At 34.9% G+C, this 21,286-nt stretch overlaps 1 protein-coding gene across 1 annotated transcript; it reads right to left on the minus strand.

Moving 5' to 3' along the window:
• Nucleotides 1-1,779: 1,779 nt before the first annotated feature.
• Nucleotides 1,780-2,952, minus strand: LOC114267621 (uncharacterized). Its single transcript, XM_028208681.2, has one exon. It carries the CDS (start codon nt 2,733-2,735, stop codon nt 1,971-1,973), a length of 765 nt encoding a protein of 254 aa, XP_028064482.2. The 5' UTR covers nt 2,736-2,952; the 3' UTR covers nt 1,780-1,970.
• Nucleotides 2,953-21,286: the final 18,334 nt, after the last annotated feature.

Raw genomic sequence — 21,286 nt, forward strand, 5'->3', positions numbered from 1 at the left:
GACAGCACGAAGAACCTTGCTGAGGTTGTTATAATATTATTTTCATTTATTCAAATCAGATTGTGAGCATATTTTTAGAATTTTTTGAGGAAAAAAAAAAAAAAACTAAACTAAACTCTTAATTTTTTTATTGTTGTCACACTTTATATTCCTCTATTACTTGCAAATCAATACTCTCATAACAACTCTTATATTGTTTTAATCTCTAAATTTATATTCTATTAGTAATGAAAATGTTAGTTTTTTCGTGCATAACTCTTTTTTTTTTTTTTCCCTTTCTTTCACGGTTTTCAGTTGGATAACCAATGCTGAATTATTTCATTATATTCGGACATCAACTGCCGAAAGTTTTTTTTTTTTTTTTTTGGAAACAAATTTGTCAAACTAATCACTTTTATTCGGAAGTTAAGTTTTAAATTAAATGTATAATTTCAAAAAACTAGTGTCGAAATCTCCAAACCGAAAAACATAAAAAAAAAAGAAAGAAAAAAAGGTATGGAAAGGAGGGTTGAGTAGTGTGTATACAATGATTATGAGCGAAGGATATAATTGTAACTTTTAGTGTGTGAATTGAGAAAATTAATTAATAATCAAATTAATAAGTATGTATACTGAGAAAAGATATGCATTGAGGTAATTAAGTAAGTGGAAATAGAATTTCCCATTAAATTCTACGCGGATGAACTGTGAACCCCATGATTTATGACATGCAATAAAAACAATCCATGATATTATTTTTAATGTAAAAAAAGGAGAAATTACCATTTAGTGGTAATTTTTAAAAAATCATCTTCAAAAGCACTTTTTAAAAAGTTTTACTTTCTTATTTTTTTGTATTTTTTTGTATTCATTAATTTTTTAAAATATTTTAAGTAATTTTTTTAATTTTTAGATACACGTAACATAAATACAAATAAAAAATATAATTTTTGTGAAATTTTTTGTTAAAAAATTCACTAAATATCAAAAATATAAAAAAAATACTAGAATTCAGTATATTTTTCATATTTTTATGTATTTATTAATATTTTTTTAAAAACATCGTAAATTTTTTTACTTTTTAAATATATCTAAGTAAACTTTATCTAAAAAAGTAAAAAAAAAATGCTTAAAATTTTAAAAATATTCACTAAAAACAAAAAAAACACGAAAAATAAAAAACTTAATCCAAAAAACTCAAACCAAACACACACATTATAATTCAAAATAAAATTTATAATTTTAATTATTAATATTTATAATATTTAGTATTTATTTAAAATTATTTTTTATTCACTTTATTGTTGATTTACCCTAAAAAATATACTTACTTCCGGCTAAAATAATGATGTGGCAGTCTGTCATTGCAACCACATAATCCTCTTTTATTAAATGGAACCGAGCCGAATAAAAAATTCACTGTATAAGTTTGGTTTAAAATTCTAATAAGTTTCAAAAATATGTTTAAGATTGACTTATTTATTTAATAAAATTAAATTTAAATTAATTTTTAACAATTTAAACATGAGTTGAGTTCAAATTGTTTGATTCATTTATCAAAACAATAGTCATTTTCTAGAGATAAATGTGATATTATTAATTTTTTTTTTATTTATAAATGATATATATATATATATATATATAAATCTTATAAATAAACAATTTAAATAATCAAAACAGAATTTTCAATAAACCTTATATCTGAAGAATATCTTCAATCCGATTCAATCTGGATCTTGAATCAAAGAAAAATAGTCATTACAAAACTAACACAATCACATGTTAAAAGAAGGTAAATGATTTGCTCATAAAAAAATTGATCGGCACACTTCAAAACCTAGACAAAACAACAAAACGTACATTTTTCTTTACCCAACCAAAGCAAACGAAATAAGAAATATAAAAAACAAGAAAAACAAGTAGTGCATAACATCACAACACAAAAAAAAAAAAAAAAAAAAAAAAAAAAACAAGACTTTGCAACACACATTTCAGTCTTTAACCTTGACAGCAGCACCAGAGTAGTAATTCTTAAAAGCTCTAGGAAGATAAACAGGCAACAAAAACCCAAAAAGATTGAAGCTCCAAAACACCATGTTTGCAACTGCAAGAGCTCTTCCCACATACAACCTCCTTGAGCTCCCACTATCTTGCGCATCCACTTTCGAAATCTCATCTCTAACCCATTCGACAATGGTGAAAATCCTCCTCGAATTGTAAAAAACCGGTACGAAAACCCGAATCGGGGTCGAAAACCGGTCCGAAAACGCCACTCCTTCCATGAAACCCTGACTTGCTAAGAGAAAAACATGGGGTGCTGCTGCTTTGATACCCTCTTTGTCACCTTCAAAAATGCCTTCAAAAATGTATGCTATGGGGAGAAAGAGCCCAATGGCGGCTCCGGCGAAGGTGTAAAGGGCTAGAATCTTGTTATTCCGGCGAAAGACTGATGGTTGTGTGGTGGAGGAGGGAGGAGAGAGAGTTGGGAATGCCACCTTTGAGATTAGGTACATGTAGATGAAGGAGAAGAAGACGAAGGCAAAGTCTTCTGGACTTACCATGCCGCTGGCGGAGAGGACGATCACGACAGCGAGGGCGTTGAGCTGCCGGAAAGTGAAGAAACCGCCGCCCACGGCGGCGGTAGTGGTGGTTGGAGGGTGGGTTTTTGAGTAGGTGTCATGTTGGAGCTTTTTGTCTAGTTCTTGTTCTTCTTTTGGGAGACGAATGTCACTGCATGGACCAACCCCACCTGACATTATTTTTTTGTGTTTGGGAAGTGGGATTTGGGATGGGAAGAGAAAGTTTATGCGTGGAGAGAAAGTGGGTTAAAGTTCATTTTTTTTGTATTTTTGTTTGTGGGTTAAGAAAAAAGTGAGAGAGCCTTGAATTGGGTTTGAAGAAGATAAATGGTGGAGATTGAGCGGAAGGACAAAGAGAGGGTATGTAGGAAAGGTGTGTGAGAGAGAATTTTAAGGGCAGAAAAAAGAGAGGTGAAGTTGATTGGTGTTTCTCACAAATCATGTGGTCATGTTTTCATAGGGATTTTGTTGGCATTTTCATAAAAAAGAAGGAAAAATTGTAAATAAGTGATATTTCTACAAAATACTTCTAAATTCATAGAAAAACTTATGACTTTAATTATCAAAATTGATAATTTTTTTTTACATATTTGTATTAATTTTTTTTATTTTTTATTTTTTTGGAAAATTTGCACTAAAGTGCAATTTCTTTAAAAAAGAAATGGTATATTATGTATAAAAATGTGTAATAAAAAATTATATAATTTTTAATTTTTTTTTAAACATGTGTCTTTAAAATAAATATTAACAACAATATTCGAAAAAATATAAATTATAGTGATTTTTCTTGAATTTTGAAAAAAATAAATTAAGTCTTACAAATTTGGCTTAATCACATTAGATTTTTAAATTTTTTTTTTGTTTATATGTAATATTTAGATCATTTTCATCAGTAGTTCATTATTATATAAATGATAAAATGATATCATCTTTATGTATTCACATCATTTGATTGATCAAATTTACAAACGTAATTTTTATACATAAAGTAAATTCAAAATGATGTAGTAATAATATACTTATAGTTTTTTTGGGGGGGTCAAAGATAACATTAATATATTAGTATAGTTAGACTATAATTGAAAGGTTCGCCACTACTCTATCAATTTAAACCCTGATATCCAACTTACCATACCTTAAAGGTGTGGTTACAAGTTACAACAGTAAATGATTTTACTAAAAATGAAAAGATCACAAACAGACATGTAACATTACCCAATCAGTATAATATATCCTTTAAATGAAGTAAAAATAAAAGTAAATTACAAATACAATATTTAAAATTTGTTTAAAATACGAATTGTTTCATGTGATTTTGAAAATTATATCTCACCTCTTAAAATTTTTAATTTCATAACAAATGACCCATTTTGTTAATTAATCATCAAGTCAATTAATAGTTTTTAATGATGCTAAAAATTTATTTCAATTAATAATTCATGTAATTTTATTATTGTATAGGAGAATAGTTAGGAATTTTATTTTTTTAATTAATTCGGTTAAATAAAAAAATTTAACAAGGAAATATTTGTAATTTTTTAAATCACAAGAATAATCCGTATTTTAAGCGTGTATTTGCAATTTACCGTAAAAATAATATAAACACTTAAACCCTTGTAATTTAATATACAAATTTACTTTTTAAATCAATTTTTTAAATCCAATGATATATAAGTAAGAGGATTATTATTATAATTATTTTGATTATGTAAAGTATTGTAGGTCAACTTTTGTGCATCAAACTAAGTTCCTTAGCCTAAGTAAGTCTTTCGAAATAGGTTTTCCTACGGTACATGGTCTCAAGAATTTTATGTTAGTTGAAGAAATCGAGCCTAAGACTTAAAGTTTGTATATTCTAAGCCCCGGACCTCAAGCCATTATGCCAATTCCTTGAAGTTAAGATGATTAATTAATAAGTAAAAAATATAAAATAAAAATAATACATAAATGTAATTAACTAAATAATTATTAAGGCCTCGTTTCGCAAGTGACTTTTTTAGTCAAAAAGTCACATAAAAAAAATTAAAAAGCCAACAATTCATATAAAAAAGTTAAAAATTCTCTTTTCTCTCTACTTTTTATACATCTTTTCTTAAAAAGTCAAAAAATTATCCTAAATATATTAATTTTTTAAAACTAATATTTTAGTCAAATAGTTAAAAAATTATTAAATTAATCTGTTTTCAAACGAGGTCTAAGTTTGAAAAGAAGATGTAATTTTTGAATTAGAACATTACTAGTCTAATAATTATGTGGATAGAGAGAGAGATATGGAGGAGAGGCGGGGAAGTAGGGAAAGGGTTAGTGGGGGGCGTACAAGTGGCGATGAATGAGTAGTTTGAGTGATACGTGGGGTTATAAGAGGAGGAAGTGGTAATGTTGGTGGTTTTAATTAACTTCAAAAATATTGTCTGAAAGCTAATCAACAACGTTGAATAGGGCCTTGGGACTCGGTTTACCCCACCGCTGTTTTTCAGCGACAATACTTGGGTAATAACACGTGATCAGAAAAAAAAGACCACGTGACTTGTCATTATTCCATATTAATCTAAAGAGTGATGCTATTAGTACCTCTCAAAATTTTTTGAACCTCCCATTTTATAATTTTTTTTATTACAATTATACCATAAAGTAAAATTACATTAAAAGACATTATGAAATGGAACACTCACCTATCAATAATAATTAGTACTCTATAATATTGGACACCCATCCACACCCCACCCCCACCTCCAACTCCAACTATACGTATTCCATGTTTGTAAACCCTAAACCTATTACTTTTTATAACCAATTAACATAAAACCTAAATCTATTATTTTTCATAATCATCTTGAATCCTAAATGTGTCATCTTCTTCACCATCATCAACGCTATTGAACTTGAAAGTTTTGCTTCAAGTATAACGTATACTTCATCACTTATTTCACTGTGTAGAGCAATGGAGGACGAGGACAACATTCTCGATCGTTTATCTGTCTTGTATTAACATTCTTGGTCGTTTTCGGTCGTTCTTGTTTTGTTCGAGCTGTTCGGTACTGGTTTACTGTCTGTTACAATTATGTTCGGTAATATAGTACTGAACATAATCCTTTCGTTCAATACATAAGTTCCGAACATTAATGCAGATAGTCAGTTATGTAATTTTCTTTGTTAAACTAACTTAGAATGGAAAAGAGTGAATTAGAATGGATTTAAGTTATGTATTTTGAATGGATTTAATTCATATTATTTTAAGTTGTGAATTAGAATGGATTCAAGTTACACAGTGATGAACAAATTTTGTTCAGACATACGGTGCTGACAGGATCATTATTGTTCGACAAAACAGTTTTGAACAAAATACATTTTTTCAGCTACATAGTGGTGAACAAATTGGGTGGGTGTGCTTTTCATTGTGAAAATATGGAGATTAGTTTTCTATTCTGAAAATATTATGGAGATTAGTTTTCCATATATATACATTATTTTCTATTTCTACAATTCGCATCAATCTTCACTTTCTCATCTGAATTTTCCAAGCAATGGCAAATTCCAAAGAGACCCACGTCGTCGAAATCCTAATCGACGAAGAACACCAACCCCACAAGTAAATGCATTGTGTTTTCAGGAACCACTTTTTAAATGTGATTAATGTTGGAGAGAGAAGAGAGAAAAAACTAGGGTTTTGAAGGGGTTTTGAGAGAGAGAGAAAGAAAAGAGAGAAAAATCTTCACTTTTTCATATGAACAAAAGGGGTTTTGAGAGAGTGAGAGAAAAGAGAGAGAAGAGACATCACTGATGAGGAGAGAGAGAGAAGAGAGGGAATTGGAATGGATTCACGTGAGTGTGCATTTCATTGTGAATATGGGTAGATTTGGTAATAATTGGGGTGTCCAAAAAAATATTATTAAAATTTAGGGTTTAGATTTGGGTCTAAAGAATTTTGATAGGTGCTAATAGCAGCACTCTAATCTAAAATGTTGGAATTTTTTTTTTTTTAGAGGGGTAAAATGTTGGAACTTGGAAGACGTATAATAAGATTTTAATGGACCAAGGGTAACTATAAAAATAAATAAATAAATAAAAATAAAAATAAAATAAAATTTGTAAAGTTGAATCCTTATTACTATTATCTAAATATATTAAAAAATATTAGAGATGTTAACAGTTTTATTAAAATTTTTATCAAATGTCTCGTATGAGTATGAGACTTACATGGAATTCACATGGTGTATTTGAGATATTTGGTAAAAATTTTAGTAGAACTTTTGGAATTTCTCGCATTACTCAAATATATTTAGTAAGCAATTTAATATTTTAAATTTTAAAATAATATAACTGTGTGGGTGATTTTCCGACCACACTGCCCGCTTAGTAACCAGCTGGAGAGCACTGGCAGAATAGATGGCCTCTGTCTTACCTGTAACAGAAATATAAGAATCCCGCGGTGGTTTCGACCACCCGGGGGCACTCCGACGATTAAGTCAGTATATCTCTCAAAGATAAATCAAGTACTAAACTCACAAGCTTGAGTATCAAAAGCATACCTTAGACCCATGGGGGTGCCTCTATTTTATAGCCAATACAATCCTAGCCCCAATAGGAGCCTGGCCCTAATGGACTTAGGATTACTGCTAATCTGGGACTCCCAGTGGGATTAGGATAAACTCTCTAAGAGTCTTATCTTTACCCAAACTGAAGTCTTCTTCCAATCTAGGACTCTTGTCCATATCCAAGTTGAGTTCCCTCTTCATTCTAGGACTCTTGTCCCTTATCCGCTTATCTCGGATTCCGATATCTTCGGAGGCAACCTCGGCCTAGCCGAGATCACCTCAACGTCACGACCAGGACACGTGGCACCTCGGCTGACACATCGGCGTCACCTTGCCACGTGTTGGTACTCAGAAAATATATCCCCACAACTGCCCCCTAGGTTTTATTACCTCGGCATTCTGAGGTGATGGAACCTACACTGTTCGTTCATCTGTGCCCCTCTGTCTGAGATCAAACTTGCCGACCTCAAAGTTCCCTGGACTTCGCTGTCCACTAGTGTCAAGAATCAAGTTTCATGCTTTCCAAACTGCTTGAAATCGCACCTCCTAGCCGAGATTCTGGTTCCTTTAATTCGTAAACTCCAAGAGCTTTGCAACTGCTCCACTCACACTCTCTGGTGAGTTCCCGATTTCCAGTCACCTATTTGACTCCGGCGATTTTCATATCGGCGTTCACTTCACTTTGTAGGTTCATAAACTCTTACTTTTTTTATTAAGCTCAATCTTTCATAACTCTTCTGATTTACTTTGAATCTGTTTATTTGCCATCTGTGGCCTTCTGTTCTCATCTGTCTTCAATTTTTTGATTTCTTATTGCTAAAATGCCTGAAACTGTTCTTTGTCATATCCGCTTTCTGTTGCTAGCATCATGTCTGGTTCATTACTTTCTTGTTCTTCACATACTTACTTAGTGCCTGTGCACTTGGCTTTATTCTTGAACTTTGTCGTCTTCTTGACTATTTTTTTCTTTTCTCATTTAATCCTCTAGCTTCTTCTCTTTCTAGCTCTTTTGCTTAAATCCGTCATTTGTTCCAAGCTTTCAAGCTTCTTCAACTGTCTTCGTTTCTCTCCTTCGGTGAAGCTTTACGTCATTCTGTCATTGTCGTCAGACTTCGGCAATTCTCATTTCGGCTTCCCTCTTTCTGGTAAGCCACTGTTCCTCCTGGTTTTATTTCTTGTTGCTTTCCAAGAAGCTCTGCTTCATTGTTAATCACCATTGCTTGTTCTACCCGTTATTTCCAAATCATCTTCTTGAATACACACTGTTCACACATATGTTGATTTCTACCACTGTTCTCGGCTTGACACACTTGTGCAATCTTTTTGTCTTGATTTCTTGATAGCTTCATCACCATTCTTGATTACGAATTATATTCTTGTTTTTGTTTTCTGTGTCTTTTTCCAGATTCTTGCTTTCAATCTTTGCCTTCAAACTCCAAGGTGCCAATCGCCAAGAAGAGCTTTGATCAAACTCTTCAGGAGGTTGATGCTGAGCTCGTGGTTGAGAAGGCTGCTGAGAAGTTCTTTCCAACTGTCTTCTGGGGGTGAGACACAACCTACCGCTGATGCCGAGTAGTTTGCTTCCTTCTTAAAATTGATGCCGAGGTAGCGGTAGAGAAGCTCCTCCAACTGACTGCCGAGGCTGAACCATTGTCGTCCGTCGAAGTAGATTAGTCCGACGTTCTTGCTTTCAGTCCCTAGTTCTTTAAGGTCTTCATTTTTGCCAACCTTCTCAGCTCTTAACAAGCTAGTTGGTCATCTCGGTTGATCATATCTCGGAAACGTCTTTCTGTGTTATCTCGGCTATACCAAACTTGTAAATTGCTACAAATTTCAACAAGTGGTAGACTTCATAATCTTCGGTTAACTCATTTTGTAATTTGCTCAAAAATTTCAACAAGTGTTAACATTCCTTGCTCCTTAATTATCATTCCTTCCCCCTACACCTTCTCCCTGCCCCCTAATGTGAACGCAAGTTGTACTTAGGATCACATTAGGGTGGGCTTCTTGCTGTAGTCACAGACCTAATGTGTTCTTCTTTCGCCGATGTATTAAAACTTCTGGTATTTAATTCACCCCCTTTAGACCCTCTTTCTCTTGGCCTTTGCAAACTATCATCGCTATTTCTTGAAGCATTTATTCCTTTTCACAATTCTGGTCACCTCTTCTGGTGTGTACTTAGTGGTTCTGTTCTAATCAAAACGACGTTTGACTCCGGCAAATCTTTTGTCGACATTTAACTTTGTGCACTTTTTAACTTGTAAATTCTCTCAGAATTTCAACAAGTGTAAAACATTATTTCGGTTTAACCTCGGTTAAGTATCATCTCAATTTAACTTCAGTTAAACATCACCTCAGTTTAACTTCGGTTAAACATCATCTCGGCTTAACTTCGGTTAAGCATCATCTCAGTTTTTGAAGTTTTTCCTTCTTTCTTTGTCGCTTGTACTCCTGTACCTTTTTGTTCTTTAGATAGTGTAAGCTCTGCATATGGCCGATGTGCCTCATTGTTCTTAAATGTCTAATTCAACTTTCCTTCTCTGAATGAAGCGCTCTTCGTCGCCCTCCTGGACGAGGATTTTCTTCAGTGTCTCTTCACTCTTTTTGGCTGGCTCCTTGCCGACATCATCTAGGACCTCCATGTCCTCGTCTTCAATCTCTGCCTTCCCTGGTTCCTGAATGTTTACAGGTAGTTTTCATTGCTGCCATGGAGCAATTCTTTGTATGCAATTGGTCTCTTCTGACTTCTTCAATCCCATGTTCTGTGGGGAATCGCAATAGTTGATGCAACGTTGAGGGAACTGCCCCCATTGTATGCAACCATGGCCTTCCCAAGATGATATTGTATGGTGAGGGCGTGTTAATCACCATGAATTCTGTCTTGATCTTCTTCTAACTGCTCTTACACGATTCTATACTTAGAATATTGTGCATGCCTTTCATACTTTGCCTCCTTTGTGCAATCTTCTCGGGGTTACATACCTCGGGTATAATAGCTATAAAACTTTTACTTCAGCAAGATACTGACCTGCAAACTTTTCATAAATTCTAACAAGTGTGAAACATATACTACTCAATGTTAACTTTGCAAACTTTTTCTCAAGCTTCAATAAGTATTTAAACGGTGATCTCGGTTTAGTCTACTTGTAAATTGCTACAAATTTCAACAAGGATTAACATATACTGTAACAGGGATCAACAAGGATTAACATAACAAGTGTTAAACAATAATCTATTTGTAAATTGCTACGAATTTCAACAAGTGTTTAAACAACATACTTAGCTTTTTACTCAACCTGTAAGTTGCTGCAAATTTCAACAGATGATCACATGTCGGCTTAACATTATCTTGTAAATTGCTACAAATTTCAACAAGTGTTAAGCATCTTCTTCGGTTTAACCAACCTGTAGATTGCTACAAGTGTTTAGCAATAACCTCGGCTTTACTTCGACTTGTAAATTGCTACAAATTTCAACAAGTGAAGAGAACCAATAATCTCGGCTTAACTCCAACTTGTAAATTGCTACAAATTTCAACAAGTGAAGATAAGGAATCAGCTTAATTCCAACTTGTAAATTGCTACAAATTTCAACAAGTGAATTAAGGAATAATCTTGGCTTAACTTCAACTTGTAAATTGCTACAAATTTCAACAAGTGAAGATAAGGAATCAGCTAAATTCTAACTTGTAAATTGCTACAAATTTCAACAAGTGAATTAAGGAATAATCTCGGCTTAACTTCAACTTGTAAATTGCTACAAATTTCAACAAGTGAAGATAAGGAATCAGCTTAATTCCAACTTGTAAATTGCTACAAATTTCAACAAGTGAATTAAGGAATAATCTCGGCTTAACTTCGGTTAAGCATTATCTCGGTTTAACTTCGGTTAAACATCATCTCCAGCTTAACTTCGGTTAAGCATTATCTCGGTTTAACTTCAGTTAAACATCATCTTCGGCTTAACTTCGGTTAAGCATTATCTCGGCTTAACTTCGGTTAAGCATCGTCTCGGTTTCACTTCGGTTATACATCATCTGGGCTTAATCTTCGGTTAAGCATCATCTCGGCTTAACTTCGGTTAAGCATCATCTCGGTTTCACTTCGGTTAAGAATCGTCTTGGTTTAACTTCGGTTAAACATCATCTGGGCTTAACTTCGGTTAAGCATCGTCTCGGCTTAACTTCGGTTAAGCATCGTCTTGGTTTAACCAACTTGTAAATTGCTGCAAATTTCAACAAGTGGTAAACACATTCTTCTTCTCTCTGCCCCCCCAGTGTGAACTTAAAATCCACTTGGGTTCTCATCATACATGTAGCTTCGACCTTGTCGCCGAGGTTTAATTCAAGCCGAGGTTGTCGGCCTTGGTTTCTCTATTGATCTTACTTGGCTCCAACCTGAGTTTGATTTTCGGCCTCGCATCGGCGAGCCGCTTCTCTTTTCTTGTTCCGATGCTTTTGTTCCTGGCATGTCTTCTTCGGCCCTAGCATACTTCTCAATTCTGGCCAACTTTAGTCCGATCTTGTGTGTTTCCTTTTTATCTTCTGGGATCTGAGATCTGCTCATTGTGCTCTTCTCTTCTCGGACTCAGGTCCTGAGATCTTATCTTCTGGAATCTTGGATCTACTCACTCAGGTTGAGCTCTCTTTTTTTTTGGACCTACTCATCTAGGCCGAGATCATGTCTTCTGGGATCTGGGATCCGGGATTTGCTCACTCAGGTTGAGCTCTTCTATACTTGAATGTTATCTCCTTAGGAGCGTTCATGCCCTCTGTCTTTGCATCCCTTCTGGAAGGGTCTTCGTTCCTCCACAGGTATCTATCCTTCCATACCCGGAGGTCGTCTTCGTTGCTTCGATTTGTCTTCTTCGGTGCGTCACCTTCCTGGCCGGCTTCTTTCACTCTGTGACTCTGGTCACGAGTGTCTGTGTTGCTATTGTCCCCTTCAACGTCGAGATCGATAGGTCTCCGACTCCTAGCAGGAGCGTTGTCTCTAATCTGATCCTTCTGTTCGTCATTGGCCATCTATTCTTCTTTCTTTCCCACAGACGGCGCCAAATTGTGTGGGTGATTTTCCGACCACACTGCCCGCTTAGTAACCAGCTGGAGAGCACTGGCAGAATAGATGGCCCCTGTCTTACCTGTAACAGAAATATAAGAATCCCGCGGTGGTTTCGACCACCCGGGGGCACTCCGACGATCAAGTCAGTATATCTCTCAAAGATAAATCAAGTACTAAACTCACAAGCTTGAGTATCAAAAGCATACCTTAGACCCATGGGGGTGCCTCTCTTTTATAGCCAATACAATCCTAGCCCCAATAGGAGCCTGGCCCTAATGGACTTAGGATTACTGTTAATCTGGGACTCCCAGTGGGATTAGGATAAACTCTCTAAGAGTCTTATCTTTACCCAAACTGAAGTCTTCTTCCAATCTAGGACTCTTGTCCATATCCAAGTTGAGTTCCCTCTTCATTCTAGGACTCTTGTCCCTTATCCGCTTATCTCGGATTCTGATATCTTCGGAGGCAACCTCGGCCTAGCCGAGATCACCTCAGCGTCACGACCAGGACACGTGGCACCTCGGCTGACACATCGGCGTCACCTTGCCACGTGTTGGTACTCAGAAAATATATCCCCACAATAACTTTTGATCTAAATGTTGATTTTTAATAAAAATTAATATTTTTATAATCTTTTCATCAAGATCTATCAAATAAAATCCATATTGATTATGAAATTCTTCAAAAATTTAAAAAAAATACTGTCAAAATTGACGTAAACAGTAACATGCTACTTTATTTGGCAGTAATATGTTACTTTATCTGACAGTAACATGTTGCTCTGGTTCACAGTAAAACGGTAATATGTTACTCTGTCTTACAGTAACATGTTACTCTGATTTACAGTAACATTTTACTATTACAAAAAAACATAGTACATTCTAAATAAACCAACAAAAAATACACATATACAACATTTTTAAGCCTGTATAAAATAAAATAAAAGTGTTCATTGTCAAAAGAGTTTTGTGATATATATATATATATATATATGCATGGGCAATATTGTTCATGAAAAAAAAAGAAATTTTATTTTGTCCTTACTCAATTATGCGCCTCCTCCTTAGAAAGTTTATGAAGCAAAATAAATTGGGTTGTCCTTTTCACCAAACAAGTGCCAAATGGAGAGATTTTGGCTAAATTTCTCTTCTTTTTTTTTTTTAAAAAAAATTATTGCTTAAAAATTAATTTAATTTTTATTTTTTAATAATATTAATTTTACATCTAAATTATTTGATTTTAGATTAATTTTACCTCTGTCATTAGCTGTTATTTATAATTAATCAGAAGTTACTGACGCGATACTAAAATTTCGTTTGAAATTTTATTTATCCTCCAAATTATCTCTAAAATATCAATTAAACTCTCAAATTTCATTTTGTTCAAAATTCTAATTGATATTTTGAAAATAATCTAGATGTAAAATGAAATTTCGAATGAAGGTGGAGTGCCACATCAACAACTTATGTTTGATTATAGACGGCAATTGAAGCATGGAATAAAATGGATGCAAAATCAAATAGTTTACATCTAAAATTAATATTATTAAAAAATAATAATTAAATTGATTTTTCAATAATAGTTTAAAAGAGAAAATAATATTTTCTCGCAATAAAATTGCAATGGCTTTCACTCATAACTTATGAAAATGTATATATATATATATATATTTTATTTTGAAAGTTTTGTGTTTGGTCCAATTTTTTCTTATAATTTATGAGATAAAAAAAATTTAAATAAGCTAAAAAATAATTGATTATTTGAAAGGTGTGTAACGGGTCCTTTCAATTTTGGGTAAATTACAAATATACTCTCTAAGATTTGTTTAAAATATAAATTATTTTTTATGATTTTGAAAATTACATCCCGTCCCTTTAAATTTCTAATCGCATAACAAATTACGCATTTTATTGACTTAATAATTTTTAATGATGTCAGAAATTTTTTTGAATTAATAATGTTGATAATTTTATTATTTCATAGAAAAATAGTTACAAATTTCAATTTTTTTGTTATTTATTTTAAACAAAAAATTATGACAATTGTTGGAACAATCTTCTGTGTAGAATAAATAACTTGAAACAAATCAAACAAATAAAAATAATTACTTACATAATTTATTTTATCGAAATGAATAAGTACAAAAAATAGATCAAGTCGAGTATGCAATACTCTGTCCTTAAGACAGATTCGTCCCGCTTCGGTGCTTACGGATAAAATGCGTCTATTTCTTAAGATACAATGATCTACACAGATTGGAGTAGTACTCCAAACAATTTGTACGACGAACAAAACCTGTGTTCTTTACTCTCTGAATTTTTTCCTAAGAACTAGTATGAAGAACAATGCATATAAAGAGCAAAACCGGGAAGAGAAGAATTTTTCTAGATGTGAAAATTTGCTAGAAATGACCACTATTTATAGGCAAACTAGTGACCTTCAGATCTGTCCAAACAGGTATGATCTTGAACTGAACAGGTGCAAAAAACTTGAACAGATACAGTTTGAAATTTGAATAGATTTGTTGGCTGCTTTATAAATGTTGGGTAGTTTTATAATTGTTAAGCAACAGTTTGAACTTGCTAGAATTGAACCGGAAAGGCACTGTATGGACAGGAAAAATTGAATTCAAATTTGGCATAAAATTTGAATTAATTTCGTTTAGAGAAAATAATTTTCTCATAAGAATTTTTGAAAACAATTGAAATAAATTTTGTCCAAAAAATTAATATTAGAACCGACCTGACCCACAACCCACACTTGCGCTTGGCACGGCTCGGCCGGCCGCGGTGGTGCGCGCGTGTAGTGATTTGAGCCAAGGTTCACTTTGTCCACAACTCCTCCCTTCTACAAACTTGGGGTGTCCCTTGGCACCCAACCCAAATGTTGCCACCTAAAACTTATATACGCACATAAGTTTCCTTAAGTTTTCAATGTGGAACAAGCCTTATAAGGAAATCCACATTTTATTCTTTAATTGTCCATTCCACGAACCCGAAAACGATGTCAACTTCTTATTCACTCATAAATGGTTTTGACGCGCCGTTTTTACCGTATGACTTGCCATACGGCAAGGAACATGTCACCTCTTTGGACTCACCCCAAAAGACGCTCGAGACTTTAGATACCTCATTTTTGACCACCCTCAAGACTTGAACATCATCGTTTGTGCACTTGATGATTGTGAGCGCCCGATGTCTTCGGTAGAACGCCTTATCTTTGAGCCTCTAAACCTTATCTGTTTTGTGCTTGGTTTTGGACCAAAAGCTTGTTGTTTCTATTCTGGAGGAGTGGATGACCTGTCGGCCAACCCGCTAGGCTGTCGGCCAAGGCTTGTTCTTGTCAGCCACCAGTGGTGGCCGGTCGACTAACAGTGGTGGCCGACAACCATTAGTCTCTTTTTTTAGATATTTGCTGACAATTATGCCAGCTGTTTCTCACTGAGTTGTATCTTCATACTCATGCATGGTGAGATGTTCACAAGCTCAAGACTTGTTTTTCTATGTATAGGTGGCGTCCTCCCCCATTTTGGAGGGTTAGCATTTTTAGAAAAAAAAGCATCTTTCTCTCTAGAATTCTCTCTCTTTCTCTCTCTCTCTTGTTATTTTGCACACATTTGCCTAGTTTCTCTTAGCTTTTGCACATCAACCCTTAACCAAAGATGGTGGATGTTAATGCGTGAGAATTACAAAGATGCTGATTGGGCAAAATTTTTGAAAATTTTCTACGATAAATACTTTCCGCAATGTGTTCGGGATAGGAAAGTAGTAGAGTTCATGGAACTTAAGCAAGACAGCATGACTGTAGCCGAGTATGAGGCCAAATTTAGTGAATTGGACAGGTTTGCACCGCACGTGATTGATACAGACTATAAAAAGGCGAGGCATTTTGAAGGTGGGCTTCGAAGTGACATCCTTGAAAGAGTGAATGTCTTAAAGGTAGAAATCTACATTGGAGTGCTAGACAGGGCCATCATACCAGAGGCCAACATAGCTAGACAAGTCAAGCCAACAATAGAATGGAAAGGTAACAAAAGACAAGGTTTCTTTTCAAAGAAGAAGTTTCTAAAAAAGCAAAACACGGGCTGCTCAAATACCTCGAATTCTTCCCAAGACACATCTCTCATGTGCAACATTTGCAGCAAAAGACACCGTGGAGTTTGTTACCGTGTGTTAGGTGCCTGCTTCAAGTGTGGTAAACAAGGGCATACGGCCCGAGATTGTAATCAAAATGGAGGAAAGAAGGCTGCTAGTTCCACTGCATCGATCCCAAAGCCAGGAAACACCTTGAGATCCGCTACCACCGGGGATACCGTGAGACATGAGAGAGTTTTTGCGCTTGTTCCGGGTGATACACGGAATGCCAATGCAGTTGTTTCAGGTACTATTTCTATATGTAATCAGGATGCTTTTGTGTTAATTGACTCCGGATCCACACACTCTTTTGTGACATGTGCATTTGCATCTAGACTGAATAGACCCTTAGAACCATTGCCATATCTGCTATGTGTGTCTGCTCCATCTGGGGAATCTATATTGTGTGAATCTATATACCAATTTTGTGAAATGCATGTCGAGGATGCTATCTTATATATAGATTTGTTGCCCTTGAACTTTAGGCATTTTGATGTAATTTTGGGCATGGATTGGTTGACTAAGTATTGTGCCACCATTGATAGTGTGACAAAACAGGTCGTGTTTAAACCACCAGAACAGAAAGAAATTGTATTTGTGGGAAATGGGGTAGTGCCTCCACCTTATATGATATCTGCAATGAAAGCATGTAAACTGATCAGGAAAGGGTGCCAGGGTTATTTGTGCTATGTGTTGTTTGAACAATCTGTGAATGTTGAATTGAATGGTATTCCTGTCGTTAGAGAATTTCCGGATGTGTTTCCAAGTGAATTATCAGTGGAATTGGTAGACAGGGAGATAGAGTTTACTATTGAAACTGTGCCAGGCACCCAGCCCATTTCTAAAACTCCCTACAAAATGGCTATCGCCGAAATGAAAGTTTGAAAGGCCTAAATGCCAGTTTGATATGGAAGTTTGAAAGGCTTAAATGCCAGTTTGATATGAAAGTTTGAAAAGCCTAAAGGCCAGTTTGATATAGAAGTTTGAAAGGCCTAAAGGTCAGTTTGATATGAAAGTTTGAAAGGCTTAAAGGCCAGTTTGATATGAAAGTTTGAAAGGCCTAAGGGCCAGTTTAAGTTTGAAAAGGCCAAAGGCCAGTTTGACATGAATGAATTGGGCCCGAGGCTGTCTGATGTATAATGTTCCAATGTATTTACTTTATTTGATATTATTCATTGGGCTTTCGCTCACGCTTATTCATATGTTTGTAGGTGAGCCAAGAGAGGTCCAGACCCAGCCCCAGTGAAGTCTATATGGAGCTACCGGGTTTTGAAGAGTCAGCCCACGTGTCTCACGCACGAGACTCGCCTTCGCCTTTTTGTCATTTTGTTTTATGTTGCCATGTTGGCGAAGTCTTTGTATATGTCTGTGTATAGTTTTTATGGGTTGACTTAGTTTTTGGATGATCCTGCTTGTACAGAACTTATGCTACTGTATTTCTGTTGTGAGTTATTAATGTATATATATTTGGTTTTTTGGATGTGCCATGTATGCACAGCTCTATGGACAAAGTTTTGAATTGCTTCCGTTTGGCCCCCATTAACTCTGTTGGAATACATTTGTTTTGGTTTGAGGCCGTAGGTAATCTCATGATTACTGGCCGGTTATGTCTTTAACCCACGGGGGCGGGTTCAGGTCGTGACAAGTGGATGACCTGTCGGCCAACCCCCTAGGCTGTCAACCAAGGCTTGTTCTTGTTAGCCACCAGTGGTGGCCGGTCGGCTAGCAGTGGTGGCCGACGACCATTGGTCTCTTTTTCCAGATATTTGTTGACAATTGTGCCAGCTGTTGCTTACTGAGCTGCATCTTCATACTCGTGTATGGTGAGATGTTCACAAGCTCAAGACTTGTTTTTCTATATATAGGGGGCGTCCCCCCCCCCATTTTGGAGGGTTAGCATTTTTAGAAAAAAAAGTATCTCTCTCTCTAGAATTCTCTCTCTCTCTCTCTCTCTTGTTATTTTGCACATATTTGCCTAGTTTCTCTTAGCTTTTGCACATCAACCCTTAACCAAATGCTCTCACCTTTGAGCTGAGATTGCTTGGAGCCTTGTTTAAGCTCTAGAAGTAGGTTTGAGCTTGGTTTGTTGCCTATTTTGTGCCTTAGCTTCAAGAGGTATAACACTTGTTATTTAAGCTTGTTTTCAATACTTGCTTTGTCATCTTTTCAAACTGTTTTTGGGCTAATTTTGAACTGTCAAAAACTTTGTTTTTGTGACTTAAAAGTGCTAGTTTGAGGTCTCTTTGAGTTAGGGGGTGGTCCACCTTTCTTGCTCCTTTGTTTGTTAAGCTCTTGTACCATCTTTTCATCACTTTCAAAACAACTTTTTTGGGTCTTTTAACCACTAAATCTCCAAGGTTTTTCAGTGGTAAAAACCTTCTTTTGAAGTCCAAAATTGGAGGGGTTAGCCTCCCCTCCTCGTTTCTTGTTTGCATGCCTAGATAGCTTCACATGTTAGCATGTTTTTCTAGCTTAATTTAGTTTAAGTCTAGCATGTTTTTGCCTTTAAAATAGCCTGTTTTGGCTTTGTTTTGGGCTGGTTAGTTCAGTTGAGGCTTGTATTGCATAGTTGTAATGTTAATTCCTTCACTAGTTTGATGTTTTAATGCTTTAATCATCATTCTTTTGAGTTAATAGCATGTTATAGTGTTGTTTTGCACTTCATTTCAGCACTTAAAATCTCTGCAACCTCCCTCTTTGTTTCACTCTTTTATTTGCTTTTGAGAGTTGTTTCAAACTTGGGATCCTTTAAGCTTAAGATTGAGATTATGCTTAATGATTTAATACTCTTGGAGGGTTCATTACCAACGACATGATCTTTCTCATGCCTTAAATTACCCCTTGGTTGACATTTCTTTCGCTTTAGAAGACACTCACCAATAGACTTAATCGATTAAAGAATGAATCGGTAATGTAAAACGAGTAAGCAAAATGAAAAAGTAAAAGAGGCAAGATAAGCATCTTTCGTGTTGCATTGTATGTGTTCGAATCGGACGTTAATTCGAACACAAGAAAAATGAGACATTTTATATTCAAAGTGATGAAATGTACCACTTTCCTTGGTCACCATTGCCCTTGATCATGCATGATAGGGTGGTGGTCCTTTTGAGTTTTTTTTTTGCACTCATTAAACTTGTACAAACTTGGTTCTTTGGCCATCATGCATGGAAATTGCTTGATTGGTGGTTTAAGAGCCAATAGTTACACTCTTTTGAGCTTGTTTGATAATAAGGAGGGTAACAGTACAAACAACCCTTGAGAATACATTGTTTTGCCTCTGTTTGCTCTCTGTTGCAACAAAAAAGAAGTTCGGGGCAGCAGTGGCCGACCGACTGGCCAGCAGCAGTGGCTGACGGCCACTAGCAGTAACCGACCGACCACCAATGGTAGCCGACGACTATTAATGAAATTTGCACAGTATGTTGGTAAGGTGGAGCAGAGGTTTTCTGTGAATTAGCAGCTGTTGGTGTTCAAAATATGCAAACAGAGGCGTTCAATGGCAAGGCGGTGGCTTTTCGGGTGGAGAAGCCGAACATGCATGCATCCCTCACTTCCCGAGGCCATTTAATTGCTTTGGTTTATTTAATTAGTGGTAACTAATTAATTAGTTTAATTGCTTGGTACTTAATTAGCTTAGTATTTAGCTAATTAATTTGATTTGTAATATTTAATTAGCTTAGAATAAGTTAGTTAATTCGTTTCAATTGTTGTAATAATTAGTTAGCTTAATTAGCATAGCTAGTTGGTTAGCTTATTCATTCAGACCCTCCTGTGCGAGGACATAATGTTGTAATAAGTGTGCGCGCGTGTGTGTATATTTTCCAACCCCACGTATTTCTCCCTTTTATTTAATCGCTTTTGATGGTTAGATTAGGGTTATGTTTCAAATTAGCATATCTTATGCTTACATGTTTGCATCCATTCATTTGTCTTGCATGCACCGAGGCTCGGCGTATCATTCAAACTGCATTACAATTTCAATTTGTTCTTTGAATACGTGTTTAATCACATGTTGTTCAAATTAGATCATATGCCATATTAGTAGCCGAGCCCATTAATTGCATATTGCATGTGTTGCATTAGGCATCTTGTATAGTTAGGATCATGCATCTTTCTAACTAGTTTCTGTTTTGGCTTGGAGTACTTAGTAAGTTTTTATGCTTTAGCATACTTGCATGAGTGCGATTGCCATGTTCCCATGTTTTGTATGCTTTCTATGAGGCTATGTGCTTAAATGCTAAACTGCATGAATGCCTGTGGATGAAGGCTTGTTGTTTGAATTGGAACGATTCAACGAATGTGCGTTTTAAGCCCACTTTGTTGTGGCAAATCATGTTTTAAGCCCACTATGTTTGGTGGCAAATCCACATCTTTTAAGCCCACTTGAGGTGGCAAATTCAAACAATTTTCGCAAACAAACATGAGTTGAATTGTTCCAAGTCTTGCAACTAGTCTATACTTGCTTGTGTGCATCACATAGTAATGTTAGCTAATAACTGGAATAAGAATACATAAAGCCTGTTTGTTTTGAAGGATAACACCATGAGATTGGATTATTAGTCCGGATGGACTAATAGTCTGTTGTTTGGTATGAATTTTTTGGTCCGGACTAATAATCCCCTCGGACTATTAGTCCCATATTTGTGGGACTATGCTATCCCATAAGGGGGGTGGGATAGAAATCATGCGATAACTCATCTCATGGGATTAGCTACTAAAATTACATATTTGCCCTCTGGTATTTAATTATGTATTATATTTAGTAAAATTCAATAAAATTTAAATGTTTCAATTTAAAAATAAAATAATTTTATTTAATTTTTATTTTTGTTTTATTTATTTAATGTTTTAAAATAATTTTTTATAGATATTTTATTGATGTTTTATTTTAAAATTTTTGTTTATATTTTATTTAATTTCATTATTTAAATTTTAATAGATATTTTATTTTATTTCATTATTTCATTATTATTATTATTTAAAATAAATTTATTTAAAAT

The sequence above is a fragment of the Camellia sinensis genome, chromosome 8 (assembly GCF_055761805.1).
Source record: "Camellia sinensis isolate YWXY chromosome 8, ASM5576180v1, whole genome shotgun sequence".
Classification (NCBI taxonomy): Eukaryota; Viridiplantae; Streptophyta; class Magnoliopsida; order Ericales; family Theaceae; genus Camellia; species Camellia sinensis.